Source organism: Mytilus galloprovincialis, chromosome 4 (genome assembly GCF_965363235.1).
Source record: "Mytilus galloprovincialis chromosome 4, xbMytGall1.hap1.1, whole genome shotgun sequence".
NCBI lineage: Eukaryota > Metazoa > Mollusca > Bivalvia > Mytilida > Mytilidae > Mytilus > Mytilus galloprovincialis.
Window position 1 is genome coordinate 668,870 of NC_134841.1, and position 21,921 is coordinate 690,790.

The window sequence follows — 21,921 nt, forward strand, 5'->3', positions numbered from 1 at the left end:
CATTCCGTTGTCTCTCTCAATATTTCTTAACATTTCGTTGTCTCTCTCAACATGCCTAACATTCCGTTGTCTCTCTCAATATTTCTTAACATTCCGTTGTCTCTCTCAACATGCCTAACATTCCGTTGTCTCTCTCAATATTTCTTAACTTTCCGCTGTCTCTCTCAATATTCCATACATTTCGTTGTCTCTCTCAATATTTCTTAACATTCCGTTGTCTCTCTCAATATTTCTTAACATTCCGTTGTCTCTCTCAATATTTCTTAACATTTCGTTGTCTCTCTCAACATGCCTAACATTCCGTTGTCTCTCTCAATATTTCTTAACATTCCGTTGTCTCTCTCAATATTTCTTAACATTTCGTTGTCTCTCTCAACATGCCTAACATTCCGTTGTCTCTCTCAATATTTCTTAACATTCCGTTGTCTCTCTCAAAATTTCTTAACATTTCGTTGTCTCTCTCAATATTTCTTAACATTCCGTTGTCTCTCTCAACATGCCTAACTTTCCGTTGTCTCTCTCAATATTTCTTGACATTCCGTTGTCTCTCTCAATATTTCTTAACATTTCTTTGTCTCTCTCAATATTTCTTAACATTTCGTTGTCTCTCTCAATATTTCTTAACATTTCGTTGTCTCTCTCAACATGCCTAACTTTCCGTTGTCTCTCTCAATATTTCTTGACATTCCGTTGTCTCTCTCAATATTTCTTAACATTTCGTTGTCTCTCTCAACATGCCTAACATTCCGTTGTCTCTCTCAATATTTCTTAACATTCCGTTGTCTCTCTCAAAATTTCTTAACATTTCGTTGTCTCTCTCAATATTTCTTAACATTCCGTTGTCTCTCTCAACATGCCTAACTTTCCGTTGTCTCTCTCAATATTTCTTGACATTCCGTTGTCTCTCTCAATATTTCTTAACATTTCTTTGTCTCTCTCAATATTTCTTAACATTTCGTTGTCTCTCTCAATATTTCTTAACATTTCGTTGTCTCTCTCAACATGCCTAACTTTCCGTTGTCTCTCTCAATATTTCTTGACATTCCGTTGTCTCTCTCAATATTTCTTAACATTTCGTTGTCTCTCTCAACATGCCTAACATTCCGTTGTCTCTCTCAATATTTCTTAACATTCCGTTGTCTCTCTCAATATTTCTTAACATTTCGTTGTCTCTCTCAACATGCCTAACATTCCGTTGTCTCTCTCAATATTTCTTAACATTCCGTTGTCTCTCTCAATATTTCTTAACATTCCGTTGTCTCTCTCAATATTTCTTAACATTTCGTTGTCTCTCTCAATATTTCTTAACATTCCGTTGTCTCTCTCAATATTTCTTAACATTCCGTTGTCTCTCTCAATATTTCTTAACATTTCTTTGTCTCTCTCAATATGCCTATCTTTCCGTTGTCTCTCTCAATATTTCTTAACATTCCGTTGTCTCTCTCAATATGCCTAACTTTCCGTTGTCTCTCTCAATATTTCTTAACATTTCGTTGTCTCTCTTAATATTTCTTAACATTCCGTTGTCTCTCTCAATATTTCTTAACATTCCGTTGTCTCTCTCAATATGCCTAACATTCCGTTGTCTCTCTCAATATTTCTTAACATTCCGTTGTCTCTCTCAATATGCCTAACATTCCGTTGTCTCTCTCAATATTTCTTAACATTCCGTTGTCTCTCTCAATATTTCTTAACATTTCGTTGTCTCTCTCAATATGCCTAACATTCCGTTGTCTCTCTCAATATTTCTTAACATTCCGTTGTCTCTCTCAATATTTCTTAACATTTCGTTGTCTCTCTCAACATGCCTAACATTCCGTTGTCTCTCTTAATATTTCTTAACATTCCGTTGTCTCTCTCAATATTTCTTAACATTCCATTGTCTCTCTCAATATGCCTAACATTTCGTTGTCTCTCTTAATATTTCTTAACATTCCGTTGTCTCTCTCAATATTTCTTAACACTTCGTTGTCTCTCTCAACATGCCTAACATTCCGTTGTCTCTCTCAATATTTCTTAACATTCCGTTGTCTCTCTCAATATTTCTTAACATTCCGTTGTCTCTCTCAATATTTCTTAACATTTCGTTGTCTCTCTCAATATGCCTAACATTCCGTTGTCTCTCTCAATATTTCTTAACATTCCGTTGTCTCTCTCAATATTTCTTAACATTTCGTTGTCTCTCTCAATATTTCTTAACATTCCGTTGTCTCTCTCAATATTTCTTAACATTTCGTTGTCTCTCTCAATATTTCTTAACATTCCGTTGTCTCTCTCAATATTTCTTAACATTCCATTGTCTCTCTCAATATTTCTTAACATTTCGTTGTCTCTCTCAACATGCCTAACATTCCGTTGTCTCTCTTAATATTTCTTAACATTCCGTTGTCTCTCTCAATATTTCTTAACATTCCATTGTCTCTCTCAATATGCCTAACATTTCGTTGTCTCTCTTAATATTTCTTAACATTCCGTTGTCTCTCTCAATATTTCTTAACACTTCGTTGTCTCTCTCAACATGCCTAACATTCCGTTGTCTCTCTCAATATTTCTTAACATTCCGTTGTCTCTCTCAATATTTCTTAACATTCCGTTGTCTCTCTCAATATGCCTAACATTTCGTTGTCTCTCTTAATATTTCTTTACATTCCGTTGTCTCTCTCAATATTTCTTAACATTCCGTTGTCTCTCTCAATATTTCTTAACATTTCGTTGTCTCTCTCAACATGCCTAACATTCCGTTGTCTCTCTCAACATGCCTAACATTCCGTTGTCTCTCTCAATATTTCTTAACATTTCGTTGTCTCTCTCAACATGCCTAACATTTCGTTGTCTCTCTCAATATTCCATACATTTCGTTGTCTCTCTCAATATTTCTTAACATTCCGTTGTCTTTCTCAATATTTCTTAACATTCCGTTGTCTCTCTCAATATTTCTTAACATTTCGTTGTCTCTCTCAATATTTCTTAACATTCCGTTGTCTCTCTCAATATTTCTTAACATTCCGTTGTCTCTCTCAATATTTCTTAACATTTCGTTGTCTCTCTCAATATTTCTTAACATTCCGTTGTCTCTCTCAATATTTCTTAACATTCCGTTGTCTCTCTCAATATTTCTTAACATTTCGTTGTCTCTCTCAACATGCCTAACATTCCGTTGTCTCTCTCAATATTTCTTAACATTCCGTTGTCTCTCTCAATATTTCTTAACATTTCGTTGTCTCTCTCAACATGCCTAACATTTCGTTGTCTCTCTCAATATTTCTTAACATTCCGTTGTCTCTCTCAATATTTCTTAACATTCCGTTGTCTCTCTCAATATGCCTAACATTTCGTTGTCTCTCTTAATATTTCTTAACATTTCGTTGTCTCTCTCAATATTTCTTAACATTCCGTTGTCTCTCTCAATATTTCTTAACATTCTGTTGTCTCTCTCAATATTTCTTAACATTCCGTTGTCTCTCTCAATATTTCTTAACATTCCGTTGTCTCTCTTAATATTTCTTAACATTTCGTTGTCTCTCTCAATATTTCTTAACATTCCGTTGTCTCTCTCAATATTTCTTAACATTCCGTTGTCTCTCTCAATATTTCTTAACATTCCGTTGTCTCTCTCAATATTTCTTAACATTTCTTTGTCTCTCTCAATATGCCTATCTTTCCGTTGTCTCTCTCAATATTTCTTAACATTCCGTTGTCTCTCTCAATATGCCTAACTTTCCGTTGTCTCTCTCAATATTTCTTAACATTTCGTTGTCTCTCTTAATATTTCTTAACATTCCGTTGTCTCTCTCAATATTTCTTAACATTCCGTTGTCTCTCTCAATATGCCTAACATTCCGTTGTCTCTTTCAATATTTCTTAACATTCCGTTGTCTCTCTCAATATGCCTAACATTCCGTTGTCTCTCTCAATATTTCTTAACATTCCGTTGTCTCTCTCAATATTTCTTAACATTCCGTTGTCTCTCTCAATATTTCTTAACATTTCGTTGTCTCTCTCAATATGCCTAACATTCCGTTGTCTCTCTCAATATTTCTTAACATTCCGTTGTCTCTCTCAATATTTCTTAACATTTCGTTGTCTCTCTCAATATTTCTTAACATTCCGTTGTCTCTCTCAATATTTCTTAACATTCCATTGTCTCTCTCAATATTTCTTAACATTTCGTTGTCTCTCTCAACATGCCTAACATTCCGTTGTCTCTCTTAATATTTCTTAACATTCCGTTGTCTCTCTCAATATTTCTTAACACTTCGTTGTCTCTCTCAACATGCCTAACATTCCGTTGTCTCTCTCAATATTTCTTAACATTCCGTTGTCTCTCTCAATATTTCTTAACATTCCGTTGTCTCTCTCAATATTTCTTAACATTCCGTTGTCTTTCTCAATATTTCTTAACATTCCGTTGTCTCTCTCAATATTTCTTAACATTTCGTTGTCTCTCTCAACATGCCTAACATTTCGTTGTCTCTCTCAATATTTCTTAACATTTCGTTGTCTCTCTCAATATGCCTAACATTTCGTTGTCTCTCTTAATATTTCTTAACATTCCGTTGTCTCTCTCAATATTTCTTAACACTTCGTTGTCTCTCTCAACATGCCTAACATTCCGTTGTCTCTCTCAATATTTCTTAACATTCCGTTGTCTCTCTCAATATTTCTTAACATTCCGTTGTCTCTCTCAATATGCCTAACATTTCGTTGTCTCTCTTAATATTTCTTTACATTCCGTTGTCTCTCTCAATATTTCTTAACATTCCGTTGTCTCTCTCAATATTTCTTAACATTTCGTTGTCTCTCTCAACATGCCTAACATTCCGTTGTCTCTCTCAACATGCCTAACATTCCGTTGTCTCTCTCAATATTCCATACATTTCGTTGTCTCTCTCAATATTTCTTAACATTTCGTTGTCTCTCTCAATATTTCTTAACATTCCGTTGTCTCTCTCAATATTTCTTAACATTCCGTTGTCTCTCTCAATATTTCTTAACATTCCGTTGTCTCTCTCAATATGCCTATCTTTCTGTTGTCTCTCTCAATATTTCTTAACACTTCGTTGCCTCTCTCAACATGCCTAACATTCCGTTGTCTCTCTCAATATTTCTTAACATTTCTTTGTCTCTCTCAATATTTCTTAACATTCCGTTGTCTCTCTCAATATTTCTTAACATTCCGTTGTCTCTCTCAATATTTCTTAACATTTCGTTGTCTCTCTCAACATGCCTAACATTCCGTTGTCTCTCTCAATATTTCTTAACATTCCGTTGTCTCTCTCAATATTTCTTAACATTTCGTTGTCTCTCTCAATATTTCTTAACATTCCGTTGTCTCTCTCAATATTTCTTAACATTCCGTTGTCTTTCTCATTATGCCTAACTTTCCGTTGTCTCTCTCAATATTTCTTAACATTCCGTTGTCTCTCTCAATATTTCTTAACATTTCGTTGTCTCTCTCAATATTTCTTAACATTCCGTTGTCTCTCTCAATATTTCTTAACATTCCGTTGTCTCTCTCAATATTTCTTAACATTTCGTTGTCTCTCTCAACATGCCTAACATTCCGTTGTCTCTCTCAATATTTCTTAACATTCCGTTGTCTCTCTCAATATTTCTTAACATTCTGTTGTCTCTCTCAATATTTCTTAACATTCCGTTGTCTCTCTCAATATGCCTAACATTTCGTTGTCTCTCTTAATATTTCTTAACATTTCGTTGTCTCTCTCAATATTTCTTAACATTCCGTTGTCTCTCTCAATATTTCTTAACATTCCGTTGTCTCTCTCAATATTTCTTAACATTCCGTTGTCTCTCTCAATATTTCTTAACATTTCGTTGTCTCTCTCAATATTTCTTAACATTCCGTTGTCTCTCTCAATATTTCTTAACATTCCGTTGTCTCTCTCAATATTTCTTAACACTTCGTTGTCTCTCTCAATATGCCTAACATTCCGTTGTCTCTCTCAATATTTCTTAACATTTCGTTGTCTCTCTCAATATTTCTTAACATTTCGTTGTCTCTCTCAACATGCCTAACATTTCGTTGTCTCTCTCAATATTTCTTAACATTCCGTTGTCTCTCTCAATATTTCTTAACATTCCGTTGTCTCTCTCAATATTTCTTAACATTTCGTTGTCTCTCTCAACATGCCTAACATTCCGTTGTCTCTCTCAATATTTCTTAACATTCCGTTGTTTCTCTCAATATTTCTTAACATTCCGTTGTCTCTCTCAATATTTCTTAACATTTCGTTGTCTCTCTCAACATGCCTAACATTCCGTTGTCTCTCTCAATATTTCTTAACATTCCGTTGTTTCTCTCAATATTTCTTAACATTCCGTTGTCTCTCTCAATATTTCTTAACATTTCGTTGTCTCTCTCAATATTTCTTAACATTCCGTTGTCTCTCTCAATATTTCTTAACATTCCGTTGTCTTTCTCATTATGCCTAACTTTCCGTTGTCTCTCTCAATATTTCTTAACATTCCGTTGTCTCTCTCAATATTTCTTAACATTCCGTTGTCTCTCTCAATATTTCTTAACATTTCGTTGTCTCTCTCAACATGCCTAACATTCCGTTGTCTCTCTCAATATTTCTTAACATTCCGTTGTTTCTCTCAATATTTCTTAACATTCCGTTGTCTCTCTCAATATTTCTTAACATTTCGTTGTCTCTCTCAACATGCCTAACATTCCGTTGTCTCTCTCAATATTTCTTAACATTCCGTTGTTTCTCTCAATATTTCTTAACATTCCGTTGTCTCTCTCAATATTTCTTAACATTTCGTTGTCTCTCTCAATATTTCTTAACATTCCGTTGTCTCTCTCAATATTCCATACATTTCGTTGTCTCTCTCAATATTTCTTAACATTTCGTTGTCTCTCTCAATATTTCTTAACATTCCGTTGTCTCTCTCAATATTTCTTAACATTCCGTTGTCTCTCTCAATATTTCTTAACATTTCGTTGTCTCTCTCAACATGCCTAACATTCCGTTGTCTCTCTCAATATTTCTTAACATTCCGTTGTCTCTCTCAATATTTCTTAACATTTCGTTGTCTCTCTCAACATGCCTAACATTCCGTTGTCTCTCTCAATATTTCTTTACATTCCGTTGTCTCTCTGTCAATATGTCCAACTCTTTCTTGTCTTTCTAAATATACTTTACATTTCGTTGTCTCTCTCAATATGCATGATATGCCTAACATTCCGTTGTAATATTTTTATATTATAATATATTATGCATATTGAGAGAGACAACGTTATGTTAGGTATATTAAGATAGACAACGGAATGTATGGAATATTGAGAGAGACAGCGGAATGTTAGGCATATTGAGAGAGACAACGGAAAGTTTGACATATTGAGAGAGATAACGGAATGTTAGGCATATTGAGAGAGACACCGAAATATAAGACATATTGAGAGAGACAACAGAAAGTTGGACATATTGAGAGATACAACGTAATGTTAGGTATATTGAGAGAGACAATGGAAAGTTAGGAAATATTGAGAGGGACACTGAAAGTTTGACATATTGAGAGAGACAACGGAATGTTAGGCATAATGAGAGAGACAACGGAATGTTAGGCATATTGAGAGAGACAACGGAAAGTTTGACATATTGAGAGAGACAAAGACATGTTAGGCATATTAAGAGAGACAACGGAATGTTAGGCATATTGAGAGAAACAACGAAATGTTAGGCATATTGAGAGAAACAACGGAAAGATAGGCATATTGTGAGAAACAACGGAAAGATAGGCATATTGAGAGAAATAACGAAATGTTAGACATATTGGGAGAGACAACAGAAAGATAAGCATATTGAGAGAGACAACGGAAAGATTGACATATTGAGAGATACAACGTAATGTTAGGCATATTGAGAGAGATAACGGAATGTTAGGCATATTGTGCCTAATATTTTGTTTTCTCTCTCAATATGCCTAACATTCCGTTGTCTCTCAATATGCCTAACATTCCGTTGTCTCTCTGTCAATATTTCCAACGTTTTGTTGTCTCTCTCAATATATTTTACATTTTGTTGTCTCTCTCAATATTTCTTAACATTCCGTTGTCTTTCTCAATATGTCCAACTTTTCGTTGTCTCTCTCCATATGCCTAACACTTCGTTGTCTCTCTCAATATGCCTAACATTCCGTTGTTTTTCTCAATATGCCTAACATTCCAATGTCTCTCTCAATATGCCTAACATTCCGTTGTCTCTCTCAATATACCTTACACTTCGTTGTCTCTCTCAATATGCCTATCTTTCTGTTGTCTCTCTCAATATACCTAACACTTTGTTGTCTCTCTCAATATGCCTAACAATCTGTTGTCTTTCTCAATGTGCCTTACATTCCGTTGTCTCTCTCAATATTTCTAACATTCCATTGTCTCTCTCAATATGCCGAACATTTCGTTGTCTCTCTCAATGTGCCTACCGTTTCGTTGTCTTTCTCAATATTTATAATTTAAAAGGATCTTTTCATTGTTAGCAATCAACACGGAATGCTGGAGCACGTTTCAAAGTGATAAGTTAACTTTCATACTACAATGTTTAGTATGTTTTCAAACAATTATTTTTAAGTGCTTGTTTGTTTATATTTTTTCATGATTTCCCCCCCTTGTGCTTGCATTGTACAGAGGCTATAGTTTTATTGACAGGTATCGTAGATGAATGAGGTCACCTCATATGGAAAAAAATATATTCGACTTAAAGTTCGATGACATTAGTTCGAAAGCAGTACATTTTGGAAGATTATGGATAAGATATTACTTTTATACCACACATATGCATACAGTGTTCACATACACTGATTTTCTTGTAACTCATAACAATTACAGTTTTCAACACATACTCAACTTTAGCCTGTAATTCAGTGGTTGTTGTTTGTTCAAGTGTTACATATTTGTTTTTTGTTCATTTTTTATATAAATAAGACCGTTAGTTTTCTCCTTTGAATTGTTTTACATTGTCATTTCAGGACTTTTATAGCTGACTATGTGGCATGGACTTTGCTCATTGTTGAAGGCCGTACGGTGACCTATAGTTGTAAATTTCTGTGTCATTTTGGTCTCTTGTGGAGAGCTGTCTCATTGGCAATCATATCACATCTTCTTTTTTTATTTGTAAAGAAATTAAAAATATCTTATACGTTTACGTTTTATCTAAATGTAATGTTTCTAGTATATGGTTAATTATAATTGGAATGAGAAACGACATCATACCCCACTCTTTAGTATCATATTGTGATCAATTAATGGTATGTCACGATGTTAACATAATAATTGATGCCTATACTTGTTTTTGTTTTGATAAATTAGTAAGAGATCGTCAAGTGTTAAATTTATGTAATGTTTAATTCGTTGATTTGATACACGATAGAAACAGTTTTAGCTACGTCCCCTAGTCTCATTATATTGGCATCTTGACCTAGATGATATGATGTCTGAAGTCATTCCATCAATTGTTAAACATACTTAAAAGTTTTTAAAATTGTCCTGTGATACTTTAAACGTCCCAAAAATATGTCACCTATTGTGACCTTGATCCATTCATGCGACATGCAGTTTATCATGAATATTTTGGTTGTTGTCTCCTGGTGTGATACGGTACATTCATGGGAGGTGTCCTTTGTTTTTCTAAGTCATACTGTTGTTAGTTCTTTAATATTACTTATTTATGTATTTGTTCTCAGTGCTTAGTTTTCGTGCGTTGGCTTGTACTGAGGTGTTGTGTTTTTAATGGCTTTTTTAACAATGCTATATAAGTGAGAGGTTAGATTAGCCATGAAATCAGATTCCCCCTTCCATTTTTTTCTTTAAATGTACTTCGCCAGGTCAGAAATCTGCCAAATAGTAAAACAAAACAAAAAAAAACATCAAACTGCGAGAAAAATTCAAAACGGTAAATGTCAAATTCAAAAGCTGAAACAAATCAAATGAATGAATAACAACTGTCATATTCCTGACTTGTGTAGAAAATGGCGGATTTAACATGGTTTAATAGGTAACTTTACCTCTCATTTGACAGTCGTATACATTTCATCACATTGTCAAGGGTGCATAAACAAAACAATCAAACCTTATAGGCAAACTGGTAAAAAATAAGGCACCACAGCCATTACTGTGTTACAATCTTTACCATTACAAAACAAACCAATATGTTAAAAAGAAGCACAAAAAGGCAACTAGACAGAGCACGTTAGCAAAAGCGACAGACAAGAACACATTTTTTTTATACAGTAGCACAATAACACTGTGACAATGATTAAATGTTCAGAGCCACGTCATAATTATGTATTAAACAAACTAGGCATATAGACAAAGCAAATTAGCAAAAATGAATGACAAGAATACGAAACAATAACACAATGATAGAATTTAAAAAATGTAAAATATCAAAAACACTGAACTCCGAGGAATATTCAAAACGGAAAGTCCCTAATCAAATGGCAAAAATCAAAGATAATATACAACAAACGAATGAACACAACTGTCATATTCCTGAATTGGTATAGGCATTTTAAAATGTAGAAAATTGTAGATTAAACCTGGTTTTATAGCGCTAAACCTCTCACTTGTATTACTATTTCATCAAATTTCATCATATTTACAACGATGTGTGAACAAAACAGACATAAAAGGTAAAATATCCAAATATGGATACAACAGTCATCACTGTCTCACCATCTCAAAACTACAGAGTTACGTCAAATGGATATCACTAAAACAATTGTTATCCACAAATCTTTTCTATGCATGTTTCAGTTGTGGTTAAGTGTTTCTGTTGTACCGTTATTTTCCTTTTATAATTGTTGGTTTCCCTTTGGTTTGTGTTTGTGACAAATACTATTTTTGCTTAACAGCAGGTAGGTAGTCTGTTTACTATATACTGGAATGTAATTGGGCAATAAACATTAACTTCATTTCAACGTTAAGTTCCACAGTGAAGGTTAATGTTTATTATTCAATCAAATCCAAGTATATCCCAAATAGACTCTGCCTACCTATTGTTTCCAAACATCCAAATAAACACAGCAAGCAAGTCGATCAACACTTTGTTTTGCATGCTTTTATAGAAAAGCTGTAAAAAGCTAAATAAGTATTACAGCCTTGTTACATTTGTTTTGTAATACACCTAGTGTAAAATATTGTGGGTTGTTTCATAAAAATATCAACATGATATGAATTGCCATGGCATGATAAGTTTTACAATATGTTACTTTGAGGTAAATATTGAAATGAACACATGTATTCGTCGTCTATCTGCCGTCAGTTTTACATGTTTATATATCAAATATCATGACACATTACAGTGTATTCAATGTTATGAATTTTTTTTAAAGTGTTTCAGTTTATCATAATCATCAAAAAGTGTCCCCAATATAAAATTTTGCTTAAGTTTTTCAGTATATCAAAATGACTTTTACATATAGTTAAATGCACCATATTGTTCTATTTTATTCATTATATCAGACATACTTAAATATAGTATATTTTTTATGTATTTAGTATGTTAGATAGATTTATACATAAACAAAGGCAACAGTAGTATACTGCTGTTAGGAAGTCATAATTCGATTGAGAGAAAACAAATCCGGGCTACAAACTAAAAGTGAGGGAACCACATCAAATATAAGAGGAAAACAACGAAACAACAAAAACACTTAAGCGAACAAAAATACAAACGACAATGCAACATACACAGAAACGAATTATAAGATAAAAAATGTCTTGTTCCTGATTTGGTACAGGAAATTTTTATAAGAAATGGTAGATTGAACCTGGTTTTGTGGCTAGCCAAACTTCCCGCTATTATGGTAATATTAAATATAACACTAAAATTACAACATTATATGGCAGGACTACAATACATATAAATGGAAGAACATTCAGGACAGAGAAATATACAAATTAACAATGCAATAGAACATAATGACATGGTAATAGTTATTAAAGGTATCAGGCTTATGATTGAATATGCAAAACGCGTGTTTCGTTTACATAAGATTCATCAGTGAGGCTCAATCTTTCAAATTTTAGATAATTTTCACAGTTTTATTTGATTATTCAGTATTCCGTTATACATACAGTCTCTCCATTGTTAGTCATTGTTCACGTTTATATTTATCTATTCATTATATCCGATAATATTATATATGTAGTCTTTTCAAAGTCAGACATTAGTCACGTGTTTATCAAGTTATTCAGTAACATAAACTTATATTCATTGTTTTAATATTATTTATTTTTTGATAATTTTAATAGAATTGAATGGACATATAGATTCTGCAAAGCTAGATATTTTTTACGTATTTATTTATGTATCAATAATATCAGATAGACTTATAAATAAAATTTCTGCAATATTAGATATTGTTGACACCTTTAATTATTCATTCAGTATATCAGATAGACTTATACAAACAACAGAGGACAGGATAGGAAGTGTTTATAAAAAAGTGATGTTAAAACAGTTCACTGATGGTTCCTTCAAAAGGGAGATAAAACCAGCACCATGGATGGGTTATATCGGCCCTACGATTAAAGGAGAAACTGGTGATGTATTGTATGTTCACTTCCGGAACTTAGCATCAAGGCCTTATGGACTGCATCCTCATGGAGTACAATACTTTAAAGACAGTGAAGGTACTTATTGTAGTTCATTTGCTTTTGACTTTTAACTTTTTGGATTCGAGCTTCACTAATGAGTCTTTTGTAGACGAAACGCGCGTCTGGCGTACATACTAAATTTAGTCCTGGTATCTATAATGAGTTTATTTAATACCATGTTTAATCCCACATTTTCTGCATAATGATATGCATGCACCATTTCAGGAATATGACAGTTGTTGCCATCCCTTTGATGTGTTTGAGCTTTAGATTTTGCCATTTAAAAAGTGATTTTCATTTTTCTTGGAGTTTTGTTTGATAATTATTTTATTTTTACCTTTTATAGAAAGATTTAAACGGTTTGATTACGAATGAGACAATTATCAACCCAAAAAAAATTAAATTAATTGTATGTCAGCAAAATTGATAATAGACAACCGTACGGCCTTCAACATTGAGAAAACCCCTTATCATCGTGTCATTAAAAAACAATCTGTGACAATATTGACCTAATTTTAACAAAATATTTGGCGGAAAAGCGAATATGACAAGCATACCTCCCAAACAAAAATGAATTACAGGATCCTGACTTTCGACAGACATAGACGGAATATGGATTAAATGATAAATAGAACTGTTTTGATATATCTTATATCTTACAAAGGTAGACCATATACTATACGAATTCAAAAAAGTCATATCCTTGTCAAAACTGGACATGACACGGTTAATATGTCATTTACTATATGTCTACACTAATGAAGTCAACAATATCATCCAATCTAGGATTAAGGGGTCAGACATGATTATCCAATCTAGTATTAAGGGGTCAGACATTTCATCCAATCTAGGATTCAAGGGTCAGACATGATCATCCAATCTAGGATTAAGGGGTCAGACATGATCATCCAATCTAGGATTTAGGGGTCAGACATTTCATCCAATTTAGGATTCAAGGGTCAGACATGATCATCCAATCTAGGATTCAGGGGTCAGACATGATCATCCAATTTAGGATTCAGGGGTCAGACATGATCATCCAATTTAGGATTCAGGGGTCAGACATGATCATCCAATTTAGGATTCAAGGGTCAGACATGATCATCCAATCTAGGATTCAGGGGTCAGACATGATTATCCAATCTAGGATTAAGGGGTCAGACATAATCATCCAATCTAGGATTCAGGGGTCAGACATGATTATCCAATCTAGGATTCAGGAATCAAAAATTATCAGCCAATCAAGGGTTAAGGGGTCAATCATTATCATTGAATTAGGATGAAGGGATCAAACGTTATCATCCAATCTAGGATTAAGGGGTCAAACATTATGGTTGTTTGCTTAACATCCATTGGCAAGTTGCATGCGTGTGTAAAACAACTGATACTTGGACTGAAATTTGACATTAACAAATGTACATACATTATACAGGAAATAATCATAGAATAAAGGTTTAACATTCATGTGTTAAATAGGTTCGTTGTACATGGATGGGACTTCCGGTAGAGATAAGTTTGATGATTCTGTACCACCAGGACATACGTATACATACAGATGGTCCATGCTTAATTCGTTTGCTCCTACAGAAGATGATGACAACTGTATCCCTGTTGGCTACCATCCACATATCAGATCAAACAAAGACATTGATACTGGGTTGGTAGGGATCTTATTGATATGTAAGCCTGGTAAGATTGTCTATCATAATGGGTCAACGTCAGTAAGTGAATGTTTTCATATCTGGTAAGATTGTCTATCATAATGGGTCAACGTCAGTAAGTGAATGTATTCATATCTAAAAAAGTAATATTGGTATCAACGAATGAATATGTATTCATATCAGTTAAATAAAATGGTGTAAGCAAGTAAATTTATCATATCTGGTACGTATTTATTTTTTTCACTAATGTGTTAGCCTCTGCTGGATGTTGAGAGCTTCTTTAGTTTGAGATGAAGAAAATCATTCAATTGCTTCTTTGCTAATATTTTCTTATGAATTGCGTGTCGTGATTTTGTGTGATTAATTATTCTCATACAACATGTGATAAAGTTGCCGTTGATTACATCATATTTGTATAATTACTTATTGATACGGGTATAGTTTTCACGACAAACATAAACCAAATTGATGTCCATTAAAAAACAAGACTTTTGTGATTAAGTTTAGTAGAACACTATTCACGAATGAATCTCTTTTTTTACTGTATTAACAGTGAGATTTTTAGGTAGCCATAAAACCAGGTTTATCCCACCATTTTTTACATACGAAAATGCCTATGCCAGGTCATGAATATGACAGTTGTTGTTCATTCATTTTGTGAGTCTAAGCTTTAGAGATAGTAATTTTTGGTTTAACATTGAAGTTCGGTATTGTTGTTATTATACTGTTTATAAGATAGTGTAACTTTGACAACACACAACATTGAACGTCCCCTTTCTAAACGGGAGAGCAGGTTATATTTTAGGGTTATTATTTTCTTACAATTGAAATGATAAGTTCTGAAAGGAGAAGTTTTATCTAATATTTATCACCTGTGTATATTTCTACAAATTATCACACATTGTGCTAACATGCTGAAGATAGTTATCAAAGGTGATCTTTCTTATTGTCGAATCCCGCATGATGATCTTTGGTTCGTTGGTAGCATGTGATAATCATACCACTACTCACAGTTTGTTTAAAACAAACCACCCCACTAATCAGTTAAGTGAATCTTGCGAGTAGAAAAATTATGCAATAATGAATTGTAAAACTTGGACCTTTCCAAATTAATTGCATAAATCAATTTTAAAAGTCGCGAAATTCAATAGCCGCGAAATTGGCTGGTAATGGTTAAACGCGAAAAAAGTACACGTGAAAATAAGTTGGATTACTATATTACATCAAGTTTGATAGAAAAGTAATACCAGGAACATAGTGAGTGTCTTACTTTCTGTATAAGAAAATTTGTTGCAAAACGAATAATATTTGAATGAGTCTATAAAAGAAGTGCGAATAGTATACAACCTCTGTGGATGCCAAACTTCCAATTGATCGTCAATCGATTTATGAATTTCGAACTGCGGTATACTACTGTTCCTTTTATTTTTCTTGACACTCCACACTTACGTGCAACAGCTGTGCATACAAAGGTTCCTCTGTGGATATTAACCATACTTGGCACTTCACTCACACTAGTGTACAGCCTATATAGATAACATACAGTATTGGCGCTTCATACTAGTGTACAGCCTATGTAGATAACATACGGTATTGGCACTTCACACTAGTGTACAGCCTATGTAGATAACCTACGGTATTGGCACTTCACACTAGTGTACAGCCTATGTAGATAACATACGGTATTGGCGCTTCATACTAGTGTACAGCCTATTTAGATAACATATGGTATTGGCGCATCATACTAGTGTACAGCCTATGTAGATAACATACGGTATTGGCGCTTCATACTAATAACAAAAAAAAACCAATACTAATAAACATGAAGTACACCTGTAAATTAAAATTTTCAAAAATACTTCAATGGTCATTCTGTAAAACATTGACACGTGACATATACATAACAGGAAAATTAGATCAAGATAACTCTAGGTGAACATTAACATATGACAAATATATGACAGGAATATTGAATCCAGATAACTCCAGGAAGGATGTGGATAGAGAGTTTGTTCTGTATGCTGACACAGTCAATGAAACTAATAGTTGGTTGATAGACCAGAGCTTAAATCTATGTCTAAATCCACAAAGATGTCGACAACTTTTCAACGAGAAAAATGCGGCCTTTATTGTGGACACGCTTATGTATTCGGTAAGTTTCGAAAAACAGAATAAAAGAATTTGTAACACATAACAATGTAACGTTGTAACCATTATGTGATTTTGATGAGATAATTTTATATACCTTTTATATAAAAAAAAAAGAAGATTTGGTGTGCTTTCAAATGAGACAACTCACCACAAAAGACAAAAATGATACAGACATTAACAACTATAGGTCACCGTACGGCCTTCAACAATGAGTAAAGCCCATACCACCGCATAATCAGCTATAAAAAGCTCCCGAAATGAGAAATTAACGGCCTTATTTATGTACAAAAAATGAACAAAAACCAAATATGTTACACATAAACAAACGACTACCACTGAATTACAGGGTCCTGACATAGAACAGGCACATACTAACATAATGTGACGGGGTTAAAAATGTTAGCGGGATCCCAACTCTCCCCTAACCTGTGACAGTTGTATAACAGTACAACAAACCTTTTGTAATATTATCATATTATTATTATTCTTTCTGTTTGACCGCTTTTCAGTCATTTAAATATTTTAAATTGATATGTAGTTACAATTATTAATATCTGGAAAAAGATGTATGAATTTGACCCGTAAATCAATATATATGTTAACGTAATAATTCGTCATTGATAAGGGACTTTTTGTTTTGAATTTTCATCAGAGTTCAGCATTTTTCAGATTTTACTTTTTGCATTCCCAATTTTAAATATCTCATATTTATGGGAAAATGGATTGTTAAACCTTTTAATGAGGGTATCACCAGCCCAGTAGTCAGAACTTCGGTGTTGACATGAATATCAATTATATGGTTATTTTTATACATTTTCTGTTCACAAACTTTGAATTTTTCGAAAAACTAAGGATTTTCTTACCCCAGGAGTAGATTACCTTAGCCGTATTTGGCACAACTTTTTGGAATCTCAATGCTCTTCAACTCTGTATTTGTTTGGCTTTTTAACTACTTTGATCTGATCGTCACTGATGAGTCTTATGTAGACGAAACGCACGTCTGGCGTATAAATTTATAATCCTGGTAATTTTGATAACTATATATTATGATTTTCTTTCTGTTGCATCCTATTTTTGATATAGTTGACATTACAGATTAATAGTAATACTTGTTGGGTGACGTTTTGATTGAATACGTTTTCACATAATTACGAATTAGTTTGTGTTAAGAATTGATTTTGAGGAATACAAGCCTCAGTTGAAACCAAACATTTTGTTAACATTAGAATGAAATTCAAAACAGTGTGGCTGTGGCCATTGATTGACACATTAAATTCATCCATTGACTGGGACAATTTACGTGAACGTTTGTCTGTAACGACCACTGTTTACGACGTACCTACGATAGACATTTAAACTGTGGGGTCACCAAAGGTTTCTTAACGCCTTTAATTATAAAATAATCAATTCAATTCAATATTTTATTTAAGTCTCATCTCTCAATAATATATAATACAACATTACATTAAATGTAAAAATATATAAATATAAAAAGAGAGCCATTCTGTACAGAATTACAAGAGACTATAACATTAAAATTATATAAAGAATGCATATATTATAAAACATATTGACATTAACATTATTTACAGTATAAAACAGTTCTACGTCTATTTAAAATAAGATTACAGGCTTTGGCACAGCTACGAATCATATTATTATCTGTAAATAAAAACACTAATTTCTGTTTATCATCATAAGACATAAAATCACTATTAAAATGTGTTGCTTCATCAAATAATTTCTTTCTAAAATCATCATACAAAGGACACGATAAAATAACATGGGCTTCATCTTCTAAAATATTCATGCAATTATCACAGACTTGATCTTTTAAAATTAATTTTTCAAATCTCCCCGTTTCTATTCTTAGTGGTGCTACACCACATCGAAATTTGGTAAAAGAACTCCTTTGCGAAAATGGCATTGGAATTTTACAATAAGTTTCCGTTTCAAAACTGTTCTTAAATAGATTATATGTACGAAGTTTGTTACCACCTTTACCAGATAAAGCTTTCTCTGATTGTAAATTGCCTTGCCACTGTTCGACATATTTACTAAACATTTTAGACATAACAGTATTGACAACTGAGGTACTATCAACATAATCTGTAATGATACACAATTGTTCTGCATGATACTCAGAAAACGTTTTCCTAAAATAAAAATTCCAATTTTTTATACACTTATGTTTTTTACTCATAATGTCTGCCCATATGAAAATTTTTCTGTTTAAACGATCAGAACTCATATTGTTCAAACGGCACCAGAGTCGAATTAAGCATTGCCATTGTTTTTGAAAGATAGGTATCCACCCCATATCCCCTGCAACTGCAGCATTTGGAGTATATTTACCCACTCCAAGAAAAAATCTGCAAGCTCTATTATGGATGGCATTTATAAAAGAAAATTTTTGCAACCCCAAATACCAGCACCATATTCAACAATTGGAAGCACCAAACTCTCATATAATTTTGAAAAGACATTATGAGTAACACCACCTAAGATTTTGCATTTGGCTATAACAAGGCCAAGTGCTCTATTTGCAGAAGCTGCAACAGCTTTAACAGTTACATTATAATCTAAAAATTCACTTAAAACTATACCTAAATATGTATAAGTAGTAGAATATTCAATGATATCATTCCCACATTTAAATTCAACATGTGACTTATCAACAGAAGGTGTTCTAAAATGCACAATATTACACTTTTTGGAATTAATGGTCATACAATTATCTCCACACCATATATCTAATGCATTTAACAGAATTTGCAATTCTTTTTCATCGTTTGCAAGTAAAACTACATCATCAGCATAAAGCTCAGGAATAACCTTTATGTTTTGATTTATATAATTGATATAAATCAAAACATCGTGTTATTTCTGATTAATTTTTCGAATTACTTTATTAAGGTGTTGAGAACCTTTGGTGACCCCATAGTTTAAGTGTCTTTAAAAACTACATAGTGAGCAGTGGTCGTTACATACAAACGTTCACCTAAATTGTTCCAGTCAATGGATGAATTTAATGTGTCAATCAATGGCCACAGCCACACTGTTTTGAATTTCATTCTATTATTAGATTTAAATAGTGAGAAAATAATTGTTTTGATCTCAATTCCAAAAGTCAGAATCTAGATAATGTATTGACTTGATAACCATGAAATCCAGTATCGTAATAGACTCGATTTATGTTTACATTATTTCGATTATCAGTGAATCTTTAATTGTTTTCAATATTTCTAGATAAACGGGTATATTTATGGAAATTTGCCTGACTTCCCTGTATATGAAGGAGAACGGGTAGCATTTTATGCCATGGGATTGAACTTAGGACTGCATGTCTTTGGTGTTCAAGGACAGTCATTGACATTTAAGGGTAAAAGGTCAGTTACTTTAATATATAGTTTTTTTATATAATGATAGGCCAGGCCAACAAACACCGCTACAAATAGAGAAAGAAGTTTCTTTTTTATTATGTTGATTTGATCAGAAGTTTTATCAGAACGTGTTTATTATCAATAACAAATACTGTTCAGCAACTGGACGTTTCCGTGGGTATCATTTTACTATTATAGGCTTTATTCATATTCATTTATTTGGTTTCATGTTCTTACCATGATTAATAAAATTGTGGATATTTTAATTTGAGATTAATGTGAATACTTGTTTGGTGCAGTTGTGAGTCAGTACATGTTTATATAAAGAAAAATATTTTGAGTTAATTGAAGGCAACACTAACTTTATAATTTTATAATATTATAATTTATTGCCCGTCAAACGTCATAATTAGATCCAGAACAAAACCAAATCTTAGTAACAAACTGAAACAGATGGAAGCACACCAACAACATGTATAGGAGGAAAAACAGATGGAAGCACACCAACTACATGTATAGGAGGAAAAACAGATGGAAGCACACCAACTACATGTATAGGAGGAAAAACAGATGGAAGCACACCAACTACATGTATAGGAGGCAAAACAGATGGAAACACACCAACAACATGTATAGGAGGAAAAACAGATGGAAGCACACCAACAACATGTATAGGAGGAAAAACAGATGGAAGCACACCAACAACATGTATAGGAGGAAAAACAGATGGAAGCACAACAACAACATGTATAGGAGGAAAAACAGATGGAAGCACACCAACTACATGTTTAGGAGGAAAAACAGATGGAAGCACACCAACTACATGTATAGGAGGAAAAACAGATGGATGCACACCAACAACATGTATAGGAGGAAAAACAGATGGAAGCACACCAACAACATGTATAGGAGAAAAAAACAGATGGCACACCAACTACAGGTATAGGAGGAAAAACAGAACAACAGAACCACTTAACAACACCAAACACCGACATACAATAAATCAGACTGCAAAGAGCAACTGTATTAAGACGTTCCAAGGGAATCAATTGGTTTTTTTTTCTATAATTGTACTACCTTCCACTGTCTAAGAACTGTTACTAGATGTTTTCTTTGAGTATACACTTTCTGTTACAAGACGTTCTGTAACGGTAAAGTTTGACTTTATGTGGACCATAATTTACTTCTTATATCTTCGAATCTCCAATGGACGTTCCCTTAGGTAACATTTTTTTTGTGATACTATATAAAATTATCATCTGTTGTAATAGCACCACTGGACGTTTTTTTAAAGATCATTTGACTTTATGTGGTACATTATTTGATTTCAATGTGTTGGCATCGCGCAAACGTTCCCTTGTGGTACTATACGTTAATGACTAATGCATGTCTCTGAACTGTTCTAACTTCATTTCGTTTGTTCTTTTTCTCATATTCATTATTTCCATCAGACCTAATGCTTGCTTTATTATCTTCTTACTTTTTCAGAATGCATGCTGTTGTTTTTGGTATAGCATGGTTTGAAGGGTTTTACATGACAGCCAGAAACCCTGGTAGATGGATGATATTTTGTAAAGTCAACTACCATTTTAATCGTGAGTCATACTTAAGTTTTGTGGAATGTTCATAGAATGCGACTGTTACAGTAATAAAATACCAAATCTAATATATTAAAAAGTTAATGAATAAAAAATCAAATTATGAATACAAACAGTTTACAACCATATCTTCAAAATGTTCTTGTATAGCACAATTTGAACCTGAATTCGTTAGGATTCATATGGGGTTTACAAATTCGAAATAGAAAAGAATGTTATTGATAAAATACTATTTTAGTATCACGATACTTAATAATATGATTAATGAAGTAATTATACTTTATTTGAAATTATAGATGGAATGGCAGCTTTTGTAAATGTGGTGCCAAGACCAGGAATACTACCACCAACTATAATAAGAGGAACACGTCGTTATTTCATTGCTGTAGAGGAAGTTGTGTGGGACTACCGACCGTCTGGTAGAGTGTTGGCACGAGTTGGTAAAGGTTCAACTGACAGATCTACGTAAGCTTACCTAGTAAAGGGTGATATATATTAGTGTTTAA

At 33.2% G+C, this 21,921-nt stretch overlaps 1 protein-coding gene across 1 annotated transcript in view; it reads left to right on the top strand.

Moving 5' to 3' along the window:
• Nucleotides 1-21,921, top strand: part of LOC143071076 (hephaestin-like) — a 127,539-nt gene that overhangs the window by 76,740 nt on the left and 28,878 nt on the right. The window contains exons 3-8 of the mRNA XM_076245155.1: nt 12,414-12,658; nt 14,099-14,311; nt 16,248-16,435; nt 19,684-19,823; nt 21,306-21,412; nt 21,712-21,880. Of these exons, the coding sequence (XP_076101270.1) occupies nt 12,414-12,658; nt 14,099-14,311; nt 16,248-16,435; nt 19,684-19,823; nt 21,306-21,412; nt 21,712-21,880 (1,062 nt within the window). The remainder of the gene's footprint in view (nt 1-12,413; nt 12,659-14,098; nt 14,312-16,247; nt 16,436-19,683; nt 19,824-21,305; nt 21,413-21,711; nt 21,881-21,921) is intronic.